We start from the raw sequence: 20,655 nt of genomic DNA, 5'->3' as shown, positions 1-20,655 counted from the left end.
TTTGGCAAACGTTGCTGCTGCACATTCTTTTCGCCCTGTTCTTGGTGCTACTGCGACGATGGATGCAGGCCACATGTTTTCTGGAAGAAAGGAGAATGGTGTTGGAAGGAGATGTGGTTGCAAATAGAAAAGGCGGACGCCCGCCGCCTACACAGTAAGAGATGGCGGAATAGGAAAATAGAGAAGACAGCAAGCAGGTAGGAGAGAGTTCGTTTTGATTCCTCCAGTCGAACGCCTGTGCCATGCCATGCCATGCTATGCCATGCTCAGGCATTGCCATACATATATACCCTCCTGGTATCATCAAGCACTGTATTATGGTTGTTGAGGGGACATGTGTGATTGTGTGCTCCGTTCATATCCCGTATCCATAGCCACCACTGTATCCATGACCGTATTTTCAATCCGTTCCCATGTCAAAATATCGTCTCGCGTTGCGATTCTGTACACAGCTCTTCTCATAGCATCGTCGTCGTCTTCTTCTCAGTTGTCGGCCCAAGTCGCTGCACTGCCTGGAGGACAAGGGACCAGGCATGCTCTCAGCGGTCACAGGTGCAGCACAAGCATAACCATTTCCCAAACAAAGTCGTGAAACTCTGCTTGTGCTTCCAAATTCCAGCGTAGCGTCATCCTCAAGCGTGCCCATTCGTCCCGTTAACACCGTTGGCGTTGTTCTCAATCTTGGCCCTCCGCTCCTTCACCGCGTCGGCAAGAACCTGCAGCACGCTCTCGGTATCGTCCCATCCAATACAAGCATCCGTAATACTCTTGCCGTACTCCAATCCGCTCTTGCCCTCCTTCGGCACCTTCTGTGCGCCCTCATTGATGTGGCTCTCCACCATGACGCCCATGATCCCCTCCTCGCCCTGGGAGATCTGCTGTGCGATCACGTCCGCGACCTTGGGCTGGTTCTTGTGGTTCTTCAAGGAATTGCCGTGGCTGCAGTCGACCATCAGGCGCTCCGGCAGGCCCTTGCCGCGCAGCTTCTCCTTGGCACTCTTGATGCTCTCGGCGTCGTAGTTGGTGCCGGTCGTGCCGCCGCGCAGGATGACGAAGCAGTCCTCGTTGCCCACCGTGCCCACGATTGCGACCACGCCGGGCTTGGTCACGGAGAGGAAGTGGTGGCTGCCTTTGACGGCACCGATGGCGTCGATGGCCACGCCCAGACTGCCGTCCGTGCCGTTCTTGAAGCCGACGGGGAAGGACAGGCCGGACGCGAGTTCACGGTGGAGCTGGGATTCGGTCGTGCGCGCACCGATGGCGCCGATGCTCAGCAAGTCGGCAAGGAACTGTGGGGAGATGGTGTCGAGCATCTCACTCGCCAGAGGCATGCCCTTGGTGGTCAGGTCGACGAAGAGCTGCCGCGAGATGCGCAGGCCCTTGTTGATCTGGAAGCTGTTGTCGATGTCAGGGTCGTTGATCAGTCCCTTCCAGCCGACGGTGGTTCGTGGCTTCTCCAGGTACGACCGCATAACAATGAGCAGCTCGTCCTTGTGTTTCTCTTTCAATTTGAGCAGGCGATCGCAGTAGTCGAGTGCGGACACAGGGTCGTGTATGGAGCAGGGACCGATGATGACTAGGAGTCGATGGTTGGGGTCTGTGTTCTGCACAATGGCAACGCACTCGGCCCGACCGGTGAGGACGGTGGATTTGGAGGCAGCGGTCTGCGAGATCTCGTGTTGCAGAAGATCGGGCGGAGTCAGAGGGTTGTAGCCACGGACTGAGGGTGAGCGTTAGTGGTAGTTGACGTCGTCGGCACCGGAAAACATACTTCGCCAGTCTTCGGAGGACTCTTTATTACCGACATTCTTGTTGTCGATGTAGAACTGTGTTGAGTGTCAGGTTCGAGTCATGGACTCATGGCTGTATGCGGTGGTGTGAGGGGCGCCAACATACCGACATGATGGGAGTGCGCGCGCGAGCGAAGGTCCAGAAACTGAGAGGTTGGTCTGTGTGAGAAGTGAATTAATAAGTCAAACCACGGAGAAGCGCTCTTGAAAATGCGGTGTCGAGGGCCAACAAGTCACAGCTTCAAGAAATATTTTTGCGGTGCCTTGCATGACGATGGCGGGGTTTGTCATTGGCCGACGGTGGGGACCCTTGAAGAGGCCAGGCCTTGCCGCCGCGAGGTTGCTCCAAGGATACAGTGATACTCATCATTCAATCTAACAAAAACCACTACTCCGGGTCGTCTATCTCTGTATTCAATCTACGGTCGTTCTCAGGTCGTTGCAAGGTCGTCATCGCTTTCAGCAGTGTCAAAACTTTTGGTCGTCGTTTCCTGGTCAGTGTTCTTTGCTGCTCCTCCGTGCTACTCATGCTCTATTCGATGCTGAGTTTCTCAAAGTCTAGCCCCATCTCGTGCGCATCCTGAAAGAGATCGATGAGGCAACCCGCACTCCAGGCTTGGGTAGGGGACTGCAATTTGTTAGCAACATGTCACCGATTCAGGTCGTTGCACACTTACTGAATCACCACAATACTCTCCATTTTTGTTGGTCAGCTCCGTCAACCCCTTCCATGGACTCTCCTTGATGGCGGCCTTGCATCCTGCCAATCGTCTTGTCACTTGTTGGAAGCTTTCAAGCTTGTCGGCACCGGTCTTCCGTCTCATCAAATCGAACTTGAGCAGGGCGCGTAGGAAGAACCCGGTTGGCCATAGCCACTCTGGTCCTTGGTGGTAATTTCGGCCCTTTGATGTAGCAAAATCCTCACTGTCCTCGCTGTTGTTGTAGTACGGCCTGTAGTTGAGATCCGAGGGATCCAAGGTAGCCATCCCGGTTGGGCCGCGAAGTACTTCGTCAGCAACCTTGAGTGCAATGAGAGCACGATCGGGCGTGAAAAGGTCCGGGGCCACCGTCATGGCGATGGGGAAATTGGGCCGAAGTTGATAGTCCTCGTACGGCTTCCCAGATCTGTAGAGATCCTTGTAGATGCCCCGCCGATTGATAATCTTGGGATCGACTACTTCGTGCGCATCTTCCTTCGGATCGACAGGCACCCAATAGCAACGCTCAAAATTGGCCTTGATCTTGCTAGCCCACTCCTTGAAAGACACATGACCATGCTCGGCATCAACACCGTCATGGGCATATTTACCTTGCTCACTGAGCGCCGCAACCCATTTGAGAGCACTGTAGCTGAGACCGGTGATCTCAACCGCCGCTCCGTCTCGCGGTGTGCCCGGCACGCCCTTGCTTCCCGCACGAGGGCTTTCTCCCATCTTGTCCATCCAAGTACCACAATTGTACTGGCTGCCACCAAAGATGATGCCAGTTTCCCAATCGACATGCACATCGATCTGGAATCCTTGGTCGGACATCTGCATATCGAGACCTGAGCCAGCATTGTACTCACGGAAGGATAAGCCGGAGGCGTGACGCTGCAGTATCTCCTGAATGATCTCCTCGACCGTCGATTCCTTAGAATAAGCACGAGGATCATCATGTGGGAACCAGGTATCGTCATAGGGCAGGAAACGTCGAGGCACTTTCTCTTTCAGAATCGCCAGCCCTTCTGGAGCTAACGCAGCGTAATCTTGGATGTTCTGTAGGAAGAACCAAGGCGAATCGCGCGAGTTGTACCGTGGAGCAGTACCACTGCTGAGCAGATTGGGAATCAGACCATGCTTGACCACGCTGCCAAAAGCCTTGATATGCTCCTTGGCTTCATCAAAGCGCCCAGTGCAGAGAAACAGCCCTCGTAGGGAAATGAAGACGTCTCGTCCCCAGCACCTCGCCCACTCGACGGCAAAGTGAGGCAATCCGGCTGCGAGACTGGGCACCAACTTACTCGGCCACAGCGAAGCTGATTTGACAAGACCAGTCTGTTGGACGCTAACCATGGCTAGATTCTGGATGAACGGCTGCCCACGCTGGACACTGTCGCTCATCAACTGTAGACCACGGTTCCAAGCAGCACTGTACGCAACCTCAACAATAATGGCAAAGTACCGAGGCAGAAGAAAACTGGGAATGTCGCGAACCGCATCAAAGCGCTCCTTGAGCCACTGTGCAGGCTTATGCAGCTTCTCATACCCCGATTGTTGACAAATTCGCTCCATTCGTCCGACAATAAAGTCCATCGCCCAAGGTCCCTGCCGGAGGTGGTTGCAGAGTGCATGTCCGAGATTGTTCTCCCGAACAATGGGTTCAAGCACGCTCCACCAACCCTGTAGGCCGGCATAAACAAGAGATCCATAGTCTGGAATCGCGTATGCGCCATCCTGTCCGCCAGACGAGTCTCGCTCCTCAGCATCGCAACGATACAGAGTGAAGTTGAGGTCGATGAGGTCAAGCTCACCAAATGCTTCGTCAGCACCACTCGAAAGGTATGTATTCAAGCCAGAAGAATGTTCAGCCGAGGGGAGCCACGTTTCGAAGAGAGCGACGGAACCAGGCGGGAAGTACTCAGGGGTAGTGATGGTTGTGTCTCCGCCGGAAGTATCCAATTTCATACTCTTGATGCTCTTGGTGCGGGCGGGGAGACCGACGAGATACTTCTCGTCAGCGAGCGCAGTCTTCTTGGCCTCGTCGCTTTGGTCTACCTCGAGTGTCCAAGCGCCAATGAGACGAGCTTTGGTGCCAGCCAGATGGACAGGAGTCAGGCCGCCGTTACCATTTCCGTAGCCAGGGAAAGCGGTGTGGGCGATCAAGAAGTAGCCCTTTCGCGAGTCAGGATGGACTCGATGCAGGGTGATGAGCTCGCCTTCGTGATGCAAGAACGTCTCATCATAGCCGTCCTTGCCCATCATGGTATGGATTTGGTTGAAGAGCTTCTTGAGACCGCCGATGCCACCCTCACCAGGACCGGTTTGGACTTCGCCTTCAGAGTTTATGGACTGGTAGAGCCGTGTCTCATGGACGATCTCGACTAGCTTAGGGTAGATCTCATCGTATCCCATCACGCTACCTGTAGCGCAGCCGCACATATTGACAAGGGCGGCATTGGGCAAGGTATCGCGAGCATCTCGTTTCTGAGCAGGCATCTCGTTATCATGAGTGCAGTCCATGAACAAGGCATGCACAGGGCTTTCCCGAACACGCTTCACGATTTCTCTCGTGCTCAGACCGTTCGTCTGTGCGGCTCCATTGGTCATGCTCTTCTTGGCACTCTTCGCTACATCGATATCGAAGCTGCCAATAGGTCTACCACAATGACGGTGGACGATTCGGCTCAGCTCCTGGGTGCTCCAAGACTGCATGGCTTCCCGAATCAACGCACTCAAGCCAAGTCGCTTGATGAACTCAAAATCAGTTTGCTCATTGTTTGTAAAGAGCTCGGCAAAGACGGCCAAGTCAGATCGGACCTTTCGTGCTTCGTCAAGCATATATTGAGCAACATGGATTGGCGTGGAATGGCAATTGTCGATGCGGAATGCAGTGAAGTATTTCGCCATCACTCGCACATATTTGGCCATATGCTCCCACAAGAAAGGATTGTCCTCGGGGCTGCTACCATAACGGAGCTTAACACAATCGCTCCATGGGATAAGCTCTCGTCTCAGGTATGGGCGCCAATCGGGACCAGCATTGTCCTTCATCGCATCCGCTGCCCAAATCCAACCATTGACAGCAAGAGCAAGCGCCTTGGGGTTGTGCTTCTTGGTAGTCTCGTTCAAAGGGAGCCTTGCGAAGTATGTCTCGATCAGTGGGTTGTCCTTTGAAACAGGTCCCAATTGGGGGCCGTTGGAATCCAAACGCATGTACTGGATGCGACCTTTGACTTGGTCCAAAATGGCTGCGACATCTTCATCGTATTCCCGGTAGAATGGTAGGTTGAGCTCATTGAAAATATCTTTGGCCGCTTGAGCAACTTCGTCAGCGTTAGCATCTTCTGGTCGTCCATATAAGGCTGTCAACAATGCAGCAGCAACAGGTGGGTCGGCCTTTCTCGAGTACCTGCCATCGATACGAAGTCCGTTAAGCAGGCCCTTGTTTTTGAGAAAGTCCGCTTTCTGGAACAGCGACCAGCCTTTGACCGTGTCGAGACCGCCACCAAGCGAGCCATCGAAGCCTCCAGACGGAGGCTTGTTGTTTCCTTTCTTCCAAGCCGCTAAGACAGCAGTGACGTTTGCTTCTACGTCGCAGGCAAAATATTCCCAAAGCTTGATCTTGGAGATGACATGTGTCTTGACGCCGTCGATAATCTTGGTCAGGTCATCGCCAGTCTTGATGAGCGTAGGCAGGCCTAGACTCTCCAAGTTATTGCTGTATTCCAACAACGCGTCATCCAGTTCGAGCGCGGACTCAAGCCAGGGCGCGGTATCAACGTTGTAGCCAGCCTCCGGGTGCTCTTCCAGCCACTTGCTGTTGTTGGCAGTGTGATTGAAGACAACGTCTGTCAACCCCAGCATGCCATAATCATCTTCCATTGTTTGGATCAGTTTCGCAACCTCTGATTCACCTCCCGGGAAGAGTTCATGGTCCCACTCGAGTTGGTCGAATAAGCTGTAAGGTGAGTTGGACTCTCCTCGTTGTTGCAGAGGCGTGAAGTGAACCATGTTGTAACCTCGCCCACTGATTCCGCGCAAGTGTCCTTCCCAGTCATCTGGGTACTTGCCCATGAATTTGGAGACCACAGACAAGATTGACAATGCATCCAGGGGTAGCTTGCTGCCATTAAGAGTAAGATTCGGTTCGACATCGATATAGTAGGTGGGAGTCTTCGTGGGCTCGGGAGTGGCGATCGGTTCGAGGGAGAAATCTGGGAGGGGAGAGTAGGTGGTATAGTAGCTGAAGGCGCCGGCGGTGGTGATGGGAATGTCTATGTGTAGGGTACGATTGAAGTCAGGCTTCAGCTTATATTCTCTATATTTCGACCTTTCGAATTGCTCTCCTGGTGCTGGAATGTTAATCCACAAGCTACCTTGTCTGCATATGGAGCTGGTCCCCTCGATGGCGAAGCGCAGGTGATATGGCGGCTCGGTGGGAGCGGGCAAGTAGATGTACTGGTTCGGAACATCAGGAGCGCCATAGTCGGTCAGAGGCAGCAAGTAGACAAGGCGATTGCCTTGGAGGGTCTTTGGAGGCATTGCAGTAAAAAGTACTTTTCAAAAATTCGTGGCAACTGCTATTGCATGTCGGTGAGGAGCCCAACAGGTTCTCAGGACGAGTTCAAGGATGCGGCTCCCGGGTTCCTGCAGGGAGGCTGTGAAAACGAATAACAATATAGATGGCACGACCAAGTTGTCAGGTACCCGACAGCAGAGACCGACTTGTCAAGATGGCAGATCTCAACATGTGGTCGGACTGACGGGCATTGGGAAAACTTCTGGTTGGGAAGGTGATCGGCGATGGAAACAGCTGCCTTGGCATGACGTCTTGAGCGTGGTCCAGGCATGTCTGCGCTTCCAGCCCCCGCCGCAACAATGAGCAGATGGAGAGTCTTGACACCTTTCAGCCAGCTAGCTGTGAGGAATTTATTTCAAGGCTACAGGAAGTCGCTTGGAAGTTGTGGTTACGAATATATCTAAAATGCGGGGTGGTACAGCGGCGGCGGGAAATGGTATCCAGCATTCGACAGAGCGCCTACTGGGTGAGGGTCAGATCGGCAGCTTGCAGAGCTTGAAAATGGTATTTTTGTGCCTGTCTTCCCCACTGGTTCGGTAAGCGATATCCGCACGTCGAGGAATGGTACCTTGCAGTCGGCGCCGTCGACCTGGGCTGTCGTAGCTGTCAGGTTTCAGCTTTCGGCGCCTGACCGCTGGCAGCTGCTCAGGCACCGGGTGTTCAGGCCCGCTACGTCACTTCCGGGCGTGCAGTCAACCCCAGACTGCGCCATCCGATGCCTAGCCCGCTTATGCTACCAAGCTTAGCCTAAGCCGTGTTTTCGTTACGTCTAGCATTGCTTCCCGTTGGCTTAGCAGTCGGACGAGATGGGCGGTCACCTTGTTTGAGGGGCAAAATCTGCTAGCGAGGGCTTTCATGGAAAGATTCTCAGGCGCACGTGAACGTAAAGGACGGCGCCCGTTTTGACAGCGGCGAGCAGTGACCAGATTGGCTTTTCAGTGGACATGGAGCCCTCTTCAGATCTCATAAACTTAGCCCTGAGGCTGTTCCCTTTTGCCATAAACATTCCCATTCTTTACATCCACTCTTCTGGTAGCCGCAGCCAGTAATCGTTTCTCTCTCGTAACTCATTCACTGTGCTCCCCTCGTAAGGCTACACTTCGCGCAATCGCAGCCCCGTCACACCACGACGACATGTCTGAGCAGGGTAGTAAGAGCAAGCCGATTCAGCACTATGGTACTTATACCTCTTTTAAGGGCGTTGATATGTGATACTAACCATTTACAACTAGGTCGTGGAGGTGCAGGCAATGTTGCGCCTAAACGGGACACGGCTTCGCCGGCACCCGAGCCTCTGACAACGCCAACTCTCAAATCCAAGATGTACAGCACCGGCCGAGGCGGGACCGGCAACATGGCCAAGAACGATTTCGGCGACGAGGCACGCACGGCGCAAGATGTTGACGTGCCGGGAATCACTCTGCCTGAAAACACTCACCACACTGGGCGAGGTAAGTCCCCAACGACACTGAGCAGATGGACAGACCCTCATAATATTCGGCAGGCGGCGCTGCCAACCTGTATACTCCGACAGGATCGGAGGCACTGGACGCCAAAACCAACAACGAGCGAGTCCGGCGGACCTCGTTTCAGCGGGGTAAAGATCGAGCTGAAGAGTCCATCAAAGGGCTGGCCGACAAGGCCAAGGCAGCTGTCAAAGGTGGTAGAGATAGCAATGAGGAAGCCACCTCGTGATGGCCTGGAAAAGTCAGTCATATGGGTGTCACTGCGTCGGAAGGGAGTGGAACTGTGTGTTATTTCGAATCGATATCTGTGTTATGCTTAACGGAAGCGCAAAGGCGGAGAACGCGGCTGAAAATAAGGGTGAAGCGCGGCGGCATCCCGTTCGTTCAGCCCACCACACCCCCATTCAGATTCGCCTATTGAGTCCTGTAATCATCGCACTACGGAGGTATCTTCTGTTCATGACTCGGGTGCTCGGACGCGCTGATCTCTCGGGATCGGCAGACGGATACACTCTCGGCTACCACGAACAAGCTGGGGCCAAGGGGCCCAGCGCCTGGACATGCACCATTGACAGCCTAAGCGGGGCCTAAGCGGGGCCTAAGCGGGGGCTGATGCAGCCCCAGCACCGCTTGGGCACAAACTCAAAGCGAGATGACCAGCGGCAGCCTTGACTCGCCGCTTCGTGGGCCACTCTTCGTGCACGACTCGGGCTGCTCTTATCCCAGTGTTCTCTTTGGCGTGCATGAGAAGAGATATTGATTGTACTTTGACCCTGTTTGACCAGTCTCCTGGTTCCGAGGCGATACGCTGCTGCAGTCTCAACTCTTATAATCAACCGCCGACGTCAACACCGGCGCCACCATCGTTTTTCCCTACCACATCCCTGCGTAGTCCATCTCAGCGGCAGAACCGACGTTACTCTCGCTGCCCCTCATCGGACCTAGCGACATCAACTCGCCCCACGTGCCAGTGCCTGAAGGCTGTCTAAGCTGACAGCGGCTGTGCGCTTCGTACAAAGATATCGTGTGCCACCGTTCAGCCTGTCGACCCATCGACCCGCCAATATATCGACTTGGACCACGCGCGTGGCAAATGCAACAAGGCCCACCACCCTCGACCGCTCGGGTCTGTCCATGATACCCTGAGGCTGTACTGGGTGTTCGGTCCAATATCAGGCTGATAACGCATCAACACATCCACCCTCCTCCCACACGGCGCCTGGCCATGCTCCGCCCATGAAACCACAAAGCGCTCAACTCTTGTGATCTGGCGCCTGTGCCCTGTGCATCTCGAGTAACATTGCACTGCTGCTGAAATCCTCCTGTTGGCTCATCTCCTGGCTGTGTAACTTCACCATCCCCTCCGGATACACTCTTGTTTGCCATCTCCCGCGTCGGCCATCTCATCCGAGAAGCTGCTGCTGCTGCATCGACCTTGATCGGTGTCCGAAAACCACTCAACAATATTCTATTCGGTCGCCTTGTTGATCGACCGGAATCAACCCCAACTTACCAGTCTGCCGGGTCGCCTGCTTCAATCATATTGGATCGTGCTTGTGTTGATGACCTTTCAAACTTTTCAAAGGCACACATTTGTTACTGCCCCGCTCCGCGCTCTTTCCTCTTATATAGCCGGGTCCCTTCCCAGCGACGCCGACTCCCAGGTTCCAGTCGCATCATACATGTCGCGACGATACCAGTATCGCGTATAGCACCACACCCACTTTCGTATATCCGGCTTGGCTTTGCATCTACAGCACTTCAGCAATTAGCCCATTGCCAAATATTGTTCTGTCGACAGCGCTAGCTACCCTCACTGTCATGGCTTACTCGAGCCACTCGGGCTGGCCAGCCGCCACTCACTACGGCCCACCACCTCCACAACCTCCTCAGCAGCATCCTCCGCCTCCTCCTCAGCAACCTCGCCAATACTCTCAGCCACCACAGCAATACCAGCCGGCCCCACCACCTGTGCAGCAGTACCATGCCCAGCAATCTCAGCCACGAGGATATGCACCAACTCAGTCCCCCTACCAGAATGGTCCTCACCTGCCTCCGCCGCATCAAAGACCGGGCTCAGAACGTACCCCTTTGTCGATTCCCCAGCAACCACCGAATTACGCCTCAACACAAGACTATCCTCAATCCTCTGGTGGTCCGACTAGGAGCCTGCCGCCATCGACGCCTAGCGATGAGGGCAATAGTGCCCTAGAACGAGCTCGAGCTGTCGGAGAGCCGTTTCCCATCTCCAGGTCTCTGAATGGCTACGCTTTTGCCCTTCAGGTAATTCAGGAACCAGATCGTGCTCGTATGTGCGGCTTTGGCGACAAGGTACGAGACTTCCAGTTGACACTATTGAATACTTGGGCCTAATGTTTGCAGGATCGTCGGCCTATCTCACCTCCACCTTGCATTCGACTGCTGATCATGGATGAGAAGACTGGTGTTGAAATCGATTACAAGTACGAACGTCCGTCCTTTCCTGTCTCGCGCAGTACTAACAGGTGGTACAGCAAAATTGAAGACCTCTCGAGGTTCATCCTAGTAGTCGATTTGGCCGATGTGGATACTCTCAAAGAGTCAAACATGGTCGTTCATCTCTCGGGAAACAACCCTGCCATTGGCAGTAGCGAGCGCGGCGCTTTCCCTCCAACACATTCTACAATACCGTCTAACGTCCCCCAGCCCCGAGACTTTGATGTTCCCAGAGTTCAAGCCTACCAAAATTCTCAATTCCACGGAAACGTCTCTTCGACCGGCTTTGGAGGCTTGCTTAATGGCAATGGTCACAGCACTAACGGAAGCTATGGTGGTGCTCCTGGACCTGGGTATGGCATCCCGCCACCATCTCAAAGCAATCCGCCACAGTCATGCAGCAGAAATCTCATCGGATCCCTTTCGGCCACATCTTTCAAACTCAACGACCCTGCTGAGAAGACAGGCCTCTGGTTCATCTTCCAGGATCTGAGCATCCGTACCGAAGGCGTCTTCAGGCTCAAGTTCACCTTTTTCGACCTCATGTGCCAGCTACAGCCAATGGGACCGTCCAGTGGGGAGCGCCTGGCTGAATTTGCTCCCATGCTGGCTTCTATCTACAGCAAGCCTTTCCAGGTCTGGAGCGCTAAGAAATTCCCGGGCGTACGACCGACTACAGAGCTGAGCCAGACGTTTGCAGACCAGGGCATCAAGATCCCGGTCAGGAAAAATGAGGGCAAGGGCGATGACAAGAAGAGGAAGCGTGGCCGGAACGGCGAAAGTGATGACGAAGACGCGGAACCAGAAGAGGAAAACGAGGCCGATCAATGGAGCCAACAGCCCGATTCCTATCCTCCCCATACGAGCCAGTATCATCAAATTGCCGGGCAGTATCGTCCGCCTGGGCAATAGATCGAGCTTCTCAAAAGGCATGGTGGTGAGCTTGCACTACATGAGGCATACTTGCGTCGAAACTCCCGATATCTGGTCCTACGTTGACTCAGCAATGGTTTTGACACTAAAGAGCCAGAAAAGAATCGAGCAGTCTCTACGGGGTAATGTGCAGGCCAACGACGATCGATCATTGTTTGCTGGCGGAGGAGAGTGCAGATGTCTCAGATGGCATGAAAAGTCACAGCAGGGGATGCATTGCATGCTGTGGCCTATTTCGGTTGGATCCGTCGACAATACTGTTGCTTGATATACAGGGTATGTGAAACAGTACACTGTCTAAAATCCGGGGTAATGCTTTTGCTGCATGGCGTCCAAGGTCGACTGTGTAGAGCAGTCGCTGGGTCTTCAGAAGCTAGACCCATCATTTCGTAAATAAGACTCGGTTGTTCGTACAAGAAATACTTTACGTATGCACCAACCTATTGACATCCGAAGACATTATAGCAGAACAATGCTTGCTAACAATTGCTGTCGCAGGAGGTTTGTACAGCCTTGTTGCCCAGCCTCGTGAATCTCCAGGTCTCTTCACTCCCCACTTCACTTTACTCCCCACGTGCACTGCCAGTCTCGTTCCTGCGACCTGATCGGTGGCCGAGGTGAACACAGGGTAGCTTGTGATGCGACAGTAAGAGCAGTCCGGCCTCGACAAAAAGGCCGCCACACCAGCAAAATGTCCCGCACCAGCCAGCCTAAGAAGGGCAGTCGAGGGAGCACGAATCTCTCTCGAAGAGATCCGCTCGCCTCCCTCAAGATGACTGATATGGTGATCTCGAAGCCCTATCTACCACTGGGTATGTAAGTCTGCAGACTCGGGTGCTGCACCTGCTAAGCGCCGAACAGAAGTCCTTTCGGTAGTAGTCGAGTACCTCAGTGTCCCCGACCTGCTTCGCTTCGCACGGGTGTCGCGCCGAATGCAAGAGATGGTTTACGACGACACCAGGTGGATCTCGAGACTGAAAAGTATGGACTGCTGGGATGAGAGGGAGGCACGGCAACGAGCAGATAGTTCGCGGTCCAGCGATTTACAGGCCCCGCAGGCTCGGAGACGAAGCATAATAGATCAGTCGATCGTGAACGGTAAAGGCAGACCCAATATCCGTGTGTCTGGAGACGGGTTTGACGCCGTGGAACTTTCCTCGCCCACGCCGAAGACGCCCGCGCCGGTGCTTGAACTCGATCCGCGCTCTGCACTCACTGTGTTCGACAGGGTTAGATCTGTGCGCGGAATGGCAAGGCACGAGTACGGGAAAATTTACCGAGCCCTAGGTCGGTACTACCAGAACGCCATCAGCGGCGTGAGGCCTATGGAGGCTCTTGTCTTCAAGACTTACACGTTGCCCGAGGAACAAGCCAAGATGCTATCCCACGTCCGCAGGTTCGCCAGCAGCGATTTCTCGCCTGGAGCTGAGGAGCGAGGCCAACAGATCCAGGAGATTGTCAATGTCTTCGATACGGCTGCATTACTTGAATTCCGCCAAGGGTACGAATATCGCGATATACAGGGCCGAATGAAGCAGTATGCGCACGTGATGTTCATTCTGAACGGCAGCAGTAGTGCGGTGGAACTCTTTTTGAATGACAATCGACTGATGCAGAAGAAGGCGGAGCTGGGCAATGCATCCGACTGCGTTGACTACTCGTTGGGGTGGGGACAACTTTCTCTCGAAAAGGTGCAAGCATACTTCGAGCGATTGGCGGCAGCGTTTGCTGAGGAGGCCGCCGTTGTCAGAGCCGTCTTCCCGAATGCCGATGAGGTTCTGCTACATCTACTAGACAGAACGGGCCAAGAGATACTGTCCCCGTTCTTGACTTCACTGTTCGAGGATGCCCGTGGGAGAAGCACATCCGTCTACCTCAAAACGATATCAGGCACCTTCGCTGCCACGAGACAGTTGATCGCGGAATGTGGCGTCACCGCTGAATCGAGTGATGAGGCTCAAACACGAGCCAATGCCGTTATCGCACAGATATACGGTCCTCACCTGGATAGCTACCTCGCTGAGGAGCTCGAGAACTTTAAACATAAAGCTGACCAAGAGGTCGCTCAATGGACACAAGCGCTACGCGACCAGGCCGAATCTACCGAGACCTTCCTCATGTCCAATGTTAATCGGCAAGCTGACAAGAAGGACTTTATGTCCTCATTCAAGAAGGTGGTCATGATGCCCGTCAACCTCCTGCCCAGCTTTTCCTCTGCTCCATCCTCCAAGACCACTACCGCTCGCGCCCTCGTCAATGGCGATCACCCCTCCCGGTCCTCCACCCCAAATCCGCTCACACAGCACCGCAGCGCCACTCCATCCCTACCTCTGGAAGCGCCCACCACTGAACTTGCCGCCAAAGCCGCGTTGATGAACACCCGCTTGGAAGGCATTCGCTCACTCTTCTCCATCGAAGTCGCCCTCAACCTCGTCCACGCCGCCAAATCGAACCTAGAACGCGCCTCACAGTTCATCGCATTAGGCGACGCGCACGGCGCCGCAGCGCGCACCACCTGCAGCGACATCTTCCGCTACCTGCTCTCCGCACTCGGCGAGCGACACGTCCGCGCTGGCTTCGACACCGCCATCGAGCACCTATCGCACTTCCAATCCCGCAACCCGACCTCCGCTAGCACCGACACGCCCACCAGCACCACAGCCCAAGTAGCGCCCCTCACCACCTTCCTCGAGCTCGTCAACGTCGGCGACCTCATCCAGCAAATGATCGCCGTCTTCTACGAATCCGAACTGATCCGCCTACGCATCGTGCGGCGCGACGACCAACTCGACCCGGCCCACAAGGAAAAGCGCAAGTTCGAAGCCATGCTGGACGAGCGCGTCGCCTCCGGCCTAGGCAAGGGCATTGACGTCCTCATCGAGGAAGTCGAGTACATCTGCGCCACCACACAGTTACCCACCGACTTCTGTCCCGAGGGCAACGTCGTGGTGGACGTGGGCCCCACCGCCACGGCGAGAAAGGTCATCGACGTCGTGGGTGGGCACACGGGCATGCTGCACGGCGCGACGGAGAAGACGCTGCTCGACGTCTTCGTCGGCGAGGTGGGCCTGCGCCTGTTCGGCGCGCTGTGCAAGCACATCAAGCGCCAGCGCATCAGCACCGCGGGCGCCATCCCCTTGATCAGCGACATGTCCGCCTACGCCAGCTACATCGCCAGCTACAAGAACGCGGAGCTGAACAATTACTTTGTCGCGCTGAGGGAGGTCGCGCAGCTGTATCTGCTGGAGGCGGGCACGGATGGCGAGGTCAAGGAGATGGCGGGCGTTATCAGTGATGGTGAGAGGTTCCGTGGCGTGTTTGGCGTCGAGGAGGTGGTCGAATTTGCCGAGAGGAGGGCTGACTGGTTGCTGATTCGCGGGAGGGTCGAGAGGAGGGTCCAGGGGGATAGTTGTGCGGTCATGTGATGAGGGAATAGAAGGTACAGATCCGCCCGGCGTGGGTTGTGTAGGTGTTAAGAGTAGGGATGAGCTATTCTGTGATGAGACATGATGTGATGAACATAGGGATTTTCGAGCGAGTTGAGCACTGGCAAAATTTCGGCCTCGGCGTTGGACAAGATGGAGAAGCACCACATCACCCTCATGGCTTCGCCGCTGACATGAAACCACGAAGATGGAACAGCAGCGAGACAATGTCCAACGCAGTCCCGGCTGAGAGCGATTCAATACAATCTCTGACGAGATCTACGCCGTGCGAAGCAGCTTCAAATGGCACGGATTCCGCTCATGGTTTCCTCCTCCGATTTCTGTTGAAGGCCTTGGATGGCCTTTGACGAGTATGTTTCTTGCATGTCGATTTCGTATCGTTATTCGACGACCTGCCTACTTGCTGCTTACAGCCTCCCCCATGGCAGGGACTGAACCCCCGTTCCCTATCTATACCGGCACCGACACCGAAGAGCCGTCAATGTCCTCCGTCCTCTCTCCGTTTCATTCCATTTCTCGTTTCATTTCATTGTATTCGGACACCACACGCTCCCATGCAAGGCAGAGCCGCACTTCTCACAGCGCATCGTCCCCGACTCCGTAGACCTGGAATCGCACCACAACGTCCTGTGCCTCAGCGAGCCGCAGTGCGCGCACTGCCGGGCTCTCAGGTCGCTGAGCTGCGCTTCCAGGGTCTCCGCCGCCTCGCGCTTCATCACATGCTCGGGGATCGTGGGTTTCGAAATCACCGTCATCGTCCCCTGCTCTGCTGGGAGCGTGGGGAGGCGGGGGCTCAAGAGATACTGACGACGGGGTGGTTCGCGGGCGGTAGCCGTGGCTTTGCCTTTGTCTCTGTCTGGTGGGCGATCTCGTGGTTGGTCTGGCGAATGCTGGCGTTGTGACATTTGTGGGATTGGCGTGGAGGCGTTATGGGAAGGTCAAATTTTGGGGGCTTGGGTTGAGTGTTTCGACCCGAGAGTCTGTTGGGTGTTTTTTGGGTAGGCAGACATGGCTCGAAGCTGCAACACAGGGTGCGGTATATATATCGCGAGGACATGGCTGTCACGCCTGGGGTGATGGACGCACGACTGGGTGGTCATGGTGTCGGTGACAAGCAGATCGTGGGCGAGATCTGTGGGCTCTCGCATTTTTTATATGTCGACACAGGTAGAGGGGGCGTTTGCTCGGGCTTCGTTGGCGAAACAACCGCTCTGCGTTGCTAACGCGCGATATCATCAGGGAGTGTGCAGAGAGGACCTGCATACCTCCTGGGCGCGGCGGGAGTGTTCAAATAGTGGTGGATAGGTTCGTTTGGGTCGGGCGTCAGAGCTAGACTTCTGTATTGAATTGTCACAAGAAGGAGCGTTTGCTGGGAGGACTGGAGGCTGAGAGGAGGGTTGCGGGTTGAGGGTGAAGAGCCACGAGTCGAGAATTCTGGCCGGGGGAGGGATCATGAGAGGGCGTTTGGAAAAGACGTTTTGCTTCGGTTCAGGGACATAGAGGTGAAATAAGATGGAATACTGGTCTGGCTCTGGAATTGGTCTGCCATGGTTGTGGCAGCATGTCCGAGCCAGCATACGCAGAGATTTCCGGGCTGCATATATAGCTTGTCGAGTGCTGTCCAGGGTAGGATGCGAAGGGGAGAGCAGCAGGAGGGACAATATGAGCGGATATCTCGGATGAAAGACGGGTATTATTTCGAACATCATATCGTGGCATGTTGCTGTGATGTTGGTACACGATGATCAAAGTCGCAAGAAGAACGCTCACCACATAGCCCCTTCGACCCCGGGCGTGCCACACGATCTGTATTCGCCTCTCCAGTCCCGAGTTTTCTCTTGTGGCGCTGGTCGAGCGCTGATGCACAGTGTTCGTGAAAACAGAGGCTCCATCGCGAAAACTGTGTGGACACTGTGTCGACTGCCTTTATGATACCGCCGAAAAGCTGAGCCACACATCCGCTTGTTTGCTCGTTGAAACCAAGTCGTGTGCGGCACAGGGTGATTCGTGATGGGTCCAACGCAGTGAATTGCGGCACGTAGGTCACAAATGAAGCCGAGTTGCTCGTCTCGGTCGAAGGAGCAGGTCGACAATCCAGGTTCTTGGCCGCGCTTCCATATTCTAGCAAAAACTGTGTACTGGTTCGCTCGCTGCAGTCCCACGACATCCTTCCACACGCGCACCAGAAACACTCACAAAGATCTTCCTCGCCACCGACCACACCCCTACAATCCCGCCATCCTCCTGATGGCCACATTTCTCACCACCCTCCCACCACTCTCAATCCCCTTGGCCCCCTCCTCAAACGGCTCCCCACCCTCCCTCAACGCCATATCCACCAGCACCTTCCCCAGCTCCGGCGTCTGAATCAGCATCTCCTTCGCAAAAGTGCTATACAGGGGCAGCGCCGCCCGAATGAAGACGCGCATGCTCAGCGTCCGCTTCGCCAGAATGGCGTCCATGACCGCCTTGTCCGGGTGGATGATGCCGCCGGGCCGCGGGCAGTACACAGATAGCTTACCGTCGCCGTACTCGCGCTGTTTGGGCAGCGCGAGCAGCGCCAGCTCGGCCTCGCCCTTGACGCGGCCGAAGAGCGCCGTGAAGAGGCCCGGGGTTTGTGTGGCGCCTTCGCCGGAGACGTAGACGAAGTTGAAGGGTTTGGTGGTGGTGGCGCTGGCACTGGCGAAGGCTTTGGCGGCGGCGACGGGGAATTCCTTTGTGATCTTGGTGTATTCGGCGTCCGAGGAGACTTCGGTTTGCGAGATGCCTTGAGCCCAGATGACGGCTTTGGCGTCGGAGAGCTGGGAGGTGAGGTCGGGTGGATAGGTTAGGTAGTCGGTGTGGTGGATTACGTTGATCTTGGTGTTGTTGGTGGAGGGTTTGTTGGCATCTGGAACGGGCGAGCGAGAGAGGATGGTTAGCTTCGTGATGGGGTTGGTGGCAGCGGGGAGGGTCTGGATGTGATGAAGAACCGCGGAGCCAACGAGGCCAGTGGCGCCCGTGAGGATGAGGTGGACCATTATTGCTATTGTCGCTGCGATTAAAGCTGATGCTGGCTGGGACTATACTACTCAGCCACAGCAGGATGAAGCCACGATAGTGATGGTCAGAGACACTTCAACGACGGAGAGGGAGACGTTGTGTATTTAACCCTTGGAGGGCCTGAATGTCGTCCACTCCCTGCCTGGGTTGACGGCACTCTCAACCAGACCGGCGTACACGGTGATAATGACTACGGCTCCGAAAGGCAGGCTACGAGCTTGCGAGCCAATCAAATGTACGCCGGCAGCGGGCAGAAGGCCTGTAGACGGGGTGTTTTGGTGTTGAGCCGCGCTCGTCCGAAGCGGAAACGAGCGAGAAATTAATGCAAGATGCTGACAGTCTTGGCAGGGCTGAATCTATGGACAGGTGCTCCATGGGCTCAACGCACTTACACCTCATCAAGAGGCATAGCTACATGAACTATAGCAGTCTTCGTTGTTTCAACATTGTTCCTTCGCCGGTTTTCATGTCGGTTCAGTCAGGACCCTTCAACTGTTCTGGATTGTACTGGAATATATACGCGACATGCGGTGATCATCTACACTGCTCAAAGTGCCACAACGCCCTGCTATAAAACACACAGATCTACTCCTCCTCCCGTCATTCATCCCCGAGCTTCTATCCCCAGCTCTGCCCAGTGACCAACCATCTCTTCGACTTCGATGCCTCAAAACAGAGCCCATCCCAACACAGCCGTCGTCAGCGCCAACACCTTCCACACACCTCCCTTCAACGATGCTGCAGCATCCTCATCACCGTTATCGCCATTATTGCCCTGCGCATTAGGGTCCGGCACGTCGGTCCTCACTCCCCGAATGGCGTCCTGCTCATTAAATCCCTCCCCTTCCCCATCCCTCTCCGGCAGCACGTTGTCGACAAAGAACCTGTCCTCGCCACTCCCACTCGGCCCCAACACGTTCCCCGCCGGCCAGTAGTTACACACCACCAACACGCCGTCCACGCCGTTCCTCCCCTCGCAGTCGGTCCAGCCGCACCCCACCGCTTGGGTCTCGCGCCAGACCAGCTGCGTGAAGTGGCCCGTCTCCTCCGTGAAGCCGGTTGGGCTGTCGCGGTCGAAGTCGTAGTCGAACTCATTGACCTCGTCGTACCAGGCAAAGACCGAGGCGCTGACGTTCGCATACCCTCTGGCCAGGTTCTCGCCCAGGCCGGAGGAGGAGAGGTCCGGGTTGTGTCGCCACTGGCATTCGCGGGAGTAATCGGCTGCATAGCTGGCCAGAGACTCGTTGTATGACACGAAAGCCGCCGAGTGCAGGTAGCGGTAGTAGTTGGTGGCGTTCATCATGTCGTCTCGGAAGCGCTGGGAGTCGGTGTAGGTGTCGGACACGGTCGGCGATTCAACAGGTGCCGTAAATGTCTGTGTCTGGGTCTCGCTTGCATCTTGCGTGATGGTGCGGGTGAATGTTGTCTCCTGTGCAGAGACGAGGCTGCTAGTCAACAGGCCGTCAAGAGACAGTGCCAGCAGCCCCTGTATTGATTTCCGCTTCATGGCTGTTTTTCCTGTCGGTGTTTGTTGGTTGTCGTAAAGTGACTGGTCGAGCAGGGAAAGCGTACGTGGTCAGCACTGCGATATCCGAGTCCCAAGACCGCCCAAGCCCCTCAGCCTCCAGGCAGTGAAAGCGAATGACTTCACCCTTCAGTGGGCCAAAGCTGCAGGTGTCGCTCCGATCCCAATCTTGATCTCAGCAAGCACAGGCGAAGAAAGTCGTCGCGCTCTGTTCTATCTCGGTCTCGTTCTGTCGAGTCAATGTCTGATTCTAGTACCTCACACTGTAAACGCGAGCCAAACAAGCTCTTCTCAAAGACAGTCGTATGCTGGGTCAACGACAGGCCACGGATGTGTGCCTTGTCTTCTCAAGCGCCAAAAATAAACAATCCCTGCCCGTGAGCCAGCCAGTCAGCAAATGACGTCGGCGCCTTGGGCTTGCTGCTTTGTTGGTGCACAATGCCCCCCTCTTTGCGTCCTGGCCGGGCTCTCAGACAGTTTTGTTTCCAATGGAATGTCGCGTAATGACAGAACAAAGCGAGCGAATATGGAGGAAGCAAGAAGGAAAGAATCCGAGCTTTCTTGGTCAAGCAGGGAAGCAGAAAGAGGTCGAGGTACCTCCATTACGTGTACCTGGGCGTCGGCTCCCAATTTCGCAGCTCGCGAGCTTGCAGCCTGCAGCTGATCGGCAGTGCCACAGAGCTCACCCACCACCCCCG

At 55.3% G+C, this 20,655-nt stretch overlaps 7 protein-coding genes across 7 annotated transcripts; 3 read left to right on the top strand and 4 right to left on the bottom strand.

The window, feature by feature from the left end:
* Positions 1 to 632: 632 nt before the first annotated feature.
* On the bottom strand, positions 633 to 1,902 carry HMPREF1541_06955 (3-deoxy-7-phosphoheptulonate synthase; the record flags this gene model as incomplete). Its single annotated transcript, XM_008721280.1, has 3 exons — positions 633 to 1,720; positions 1,772 to 1,826; positions 1,897 to 1,902. The coding sequence occupies 3 exons, from the start codon at positions 1,900 to 1,902 to the stop codon at positions 633 to 635; spliced, it is 1,149 nt and encodes a 382-aa protein (XP_008719502.1).
* A 420-nt stretch (positions 1,903 to 2,322) lies between these two features.
* Positions 2,323 to 7,033, bottom strand: HMPREF1541_06954 (glycogen debranching enzyme; the record flags this gene model as incomplete). Its single annotated transcript, XM_008721279.1, has 2 exons — positions 2,323 to 2,418; positions 2,468 to 7,033. The coding sequence occupies 2 exons, from the start codon at positions 7,031 to 7,033 to the stop codon at positions 2,323 to 2,325; spliced, it is 4,662 nt and encodes a 1,553-aa protein (XP_008719501.1).
* Positions 7,034 to 8,204: 1,171 nt separating this feature from the next.
* Positions 8,205 to 8,765, top strand: HMPREF1541_06953 (uncharacterized protein; the record flags this gene model as incomplete). Its single annotated transcript, XM_008721278.1, has 3 exons — positions 8,205 to 8,247; positions 8,303 to 8,521; positions 8,575 to 8,765. 3 exons carry the CDS (start codon positions 8,205 to 8,207, stop codon positions 8,763 to 8,765), a joined length of 453 nt encoding a protein of 150 aa, XP_008719500.1.
* Positions 8,766 to 10,357: 1,592 nt separating this feature from the next.
* On the top strand, positions 10,358 to 11,923 carry HMPREF1541_06952 (uncharacterized protein; the record flags this gene model as incomplete). The annotated part of the gene is made up of 3 exons (XM_008721277.1): positions 10,358 to 10,867; positions 10,919 to 10,998; positions 11,050 to 11,923. 3 exons carry the CDS (start codon positions 10,358 to 10,360, stop codon positions 11,921 to 11,923), a joined length of 1,464 nt encoding a protein of 487 aa, XP_008719499.1.
* A 712-nt stretch (positions 11,924 to 12,635) lies between these two features.
* On the top strand, positions 12,636 to 15,369 carry HMPREF1541_06951 (uncharacterized protein; the record flags this gene model as incomplete). Its single annotated transcript, XM_008721276.1, has 2 exons — positions 12,636 to 12,756; positions 12,806 to 15,369. The coding sequence occupies 2 exons, from the start codon at positions 12,636 to 12,638 to the stop codon at positions 15,367 to 15,369; spliced, it is 2,685 nt and encodes an 894-aa protein (XP_008719498.1).
* A 2,246-nt stretch (positions 15,370 to 17,615) lies between these two features.
* Positions 17,616 to 18,410, bottom strand: HMPREF1541_06950 (uncharacterized protein; the record flags this gene model as incomplete). Its single annotated transcript, XM_008721275.1, has 1 exon — positions 17,616 to 18,410. One exon carries the CDS (start codon positions 18,408 to 18,410, stop codon positions 17,616 to 17,618), a length of 795 nt encoding a protein of 264 aa, XP_008719497.1.
* A 689-nt stretch (positions 18,411 to 19,099) lies between these two features.
* On the bottom strand, positions 19,100 to 19,939 carry HMPREF1541_06949 (uncharacterized protein; the record flags this gene model as incomplete). The annotated part of the gene is made up of 1 exon (XM_008721274.1): positions 19,100 to 19,939. The coding sequence occupies one exon, from the start codon at positions 19,937 to 19,939 to the stop codon at positions 19,100 to 19,102; it is 840 nt and encodes a 279-aa protein (XP_008719496.1).
* Positions 19,940 to 20,655: the final 716 nt, after the last annotated feature.

Source organism: Cyphellophora europaea (assembly GCF_000365145.1).
Source record: "Cyphellophora europaea CBS 101466 unplaced genomic scaffold supercont1.6, whole genome shotgun sequence".
Lineage (NCBI taxonomy): Eukaryota > Fungi > Ascomycota > Eurotiomycetes > Chaetothyriales > Cyphellophoraceae > Cyphellophora > Cyphellophora europaea.
This window is presented reverse-complemented; position numbering and strand designations above follow the sequence as displayed.